At 63.5% G+C, this 1,427-nt stretch overlaps 1 protein-coding gene across 1 annotated transcript in view; it reads left to right on the top strand.

The window, feature by feature from the left end:
* ADIRF (adipogenesis regulatory factor) overlaps positions 1–1,427 on the top strand; it is a 2,231-nt gene that overhangs the window by 344 nt on the left and 460 nt on the right. Inside the window, exon 2 of the mRNA XM_006767903.2 lies at positions 1,245–1,307. Within this exon, the coding sequence (XP_006767966.1) occupies positions 1,245–1,307 (63 nt within the window). The remainder of the gene's footprint in view (positions 1–1,244; positions 1,308–1,427) is intronic.

Genomic DNA, 1,427 nt, shown 5'->3' with positions numbered 1-1,427 from the left:
CGGAGCCCGGGCTGCACTTTGGGGTTGTTAGAGCCAACCAGGGGAGGCCCCTCGGGGTCCTTCGGGGCGGGTGAGCGTGCACCCTGCCTCCCTGAGACTGGCCTCTGCCCACCGGGCTCAGCACACAGGACCGGATGGGGTGGCGGCGCCAGACCCCACTGCGCTTTGGTTTGAGTTTTCTTCCCCCTGAAAAAGAGTTGTTTTCACATCCAGCCAGAGGGCCTCCCCGCCTCCCCCAGTAGAGCAGGTGCCCAGCCTTCGTTGCTCTGCCGCAGCTCTTGACCCCTCTGACTGAGGTCACAGCCTGGGAGGGTGGGGAGAAGGCATGTGAAGGGACGAGGCCACCAGTGTCAGCTCATCTTCCCTGGGACCCCGGCTCCGGCTCCATTCCTCCTGCACGTGTCAGTCAACAGACGCACCGGCGCCCCAGGGGCCGCTGCGCTTGCTGCCACCAGGAAGCCTCTTTTTGCAGGGCCCCCCTCTGGACCTCACTCTACCTGCAAGCTGGGTGCAAAGGCTCCTCCTTTGGGTCCTGGCTATGTCAGACCAGACCCCAGGTGTGGGTAAGGCAAGCCCTTTCCTGTTCAGAGCAAGGAGGAGCCAGATCTCTGGGGGCCGGGAGCCAACCCTGGAAACACAGGTCCCCACAGGCACAGACGCTGGTCCAGAGAAGAGAGCCTGACCGGGGAAGTTTGCCTCCCGTCTGCACTTTGCCTTAGCTGCTTGCCCCGGGATTGGCATCGTCACCGTGTGCCCTCTGGGTCGAGGCAAGGAAAGGAGTTGGGGAGGGGGCCTTGAGGAAGGAGAGGCAGGCCGCGATGCACTAAGGGTGCACTAAAGGTGGGAACCCAGGCATCTGGGGGGCTCTTAAAAGGGGCAGGGTTCTTCCTAGACCAGGCCCAGCAGCAGCCATAGCCCAGAGCCATCTCCAGCCCAGCCCTGCCCTGCCCTGCCTAGCCCCGCCCACTTTCCTGTCAGCTATCCTGGCCATTGGATGGGAAGCAGGCCAGAGGGGAGGAGCCCAGAGTTATAAATAAACAAGAACACCCCAGAGGCATGGAGACGGCTCATGCCCCTCACTGGCTGGGTGGCCTTGGTCAAGGGACTTTATTTACCTAGATGGTATCTGTCCCCAGGGCCTGGAGGGCAGACTGCTCCAGAGAACAGATGGAGGGTGGTGGCAGTCTGGGTCCCCGTGGTCCATGGGCCTCAACAGAGGCTAACGGCAAATCTCTGTGTTTCAGTGACTGCTACGGGAGCAGCAGCCCAGCAAGTGGTGGATCAGGCAGCAGAGGCTGGACAGAAAGGTCTGCGGGCTGGGGGCGAGCAGAGGGCAGGAGGGTGGGCAGAAGGGGCTGGGGGCTGGGGACAGGCTGGGCCGAGGGGAGGAGGGGGGGCAGAAAGGGCTGGGCAGAGGGCAGGGGGGG

The sequence above is a fragment of the Myotis davidii genome, unplaced genomic scaffold, assembly GCF_000327345.1.
Source record: "Myotis davidii unplaced genomic scaffold, ASM32734v1 scaffold642, whole genome shotgun sequence".
In the NCBI taxonomy this organism is placed as follows: Eukaryota; Metazoa; Chordata; class Mammalia; order Chiroptera; family Vespertilionidae; genus Myotis; species Myotis davidii.
This window is presented reverse-complemented; position numbering and strand designations above follow the sequence as displayed.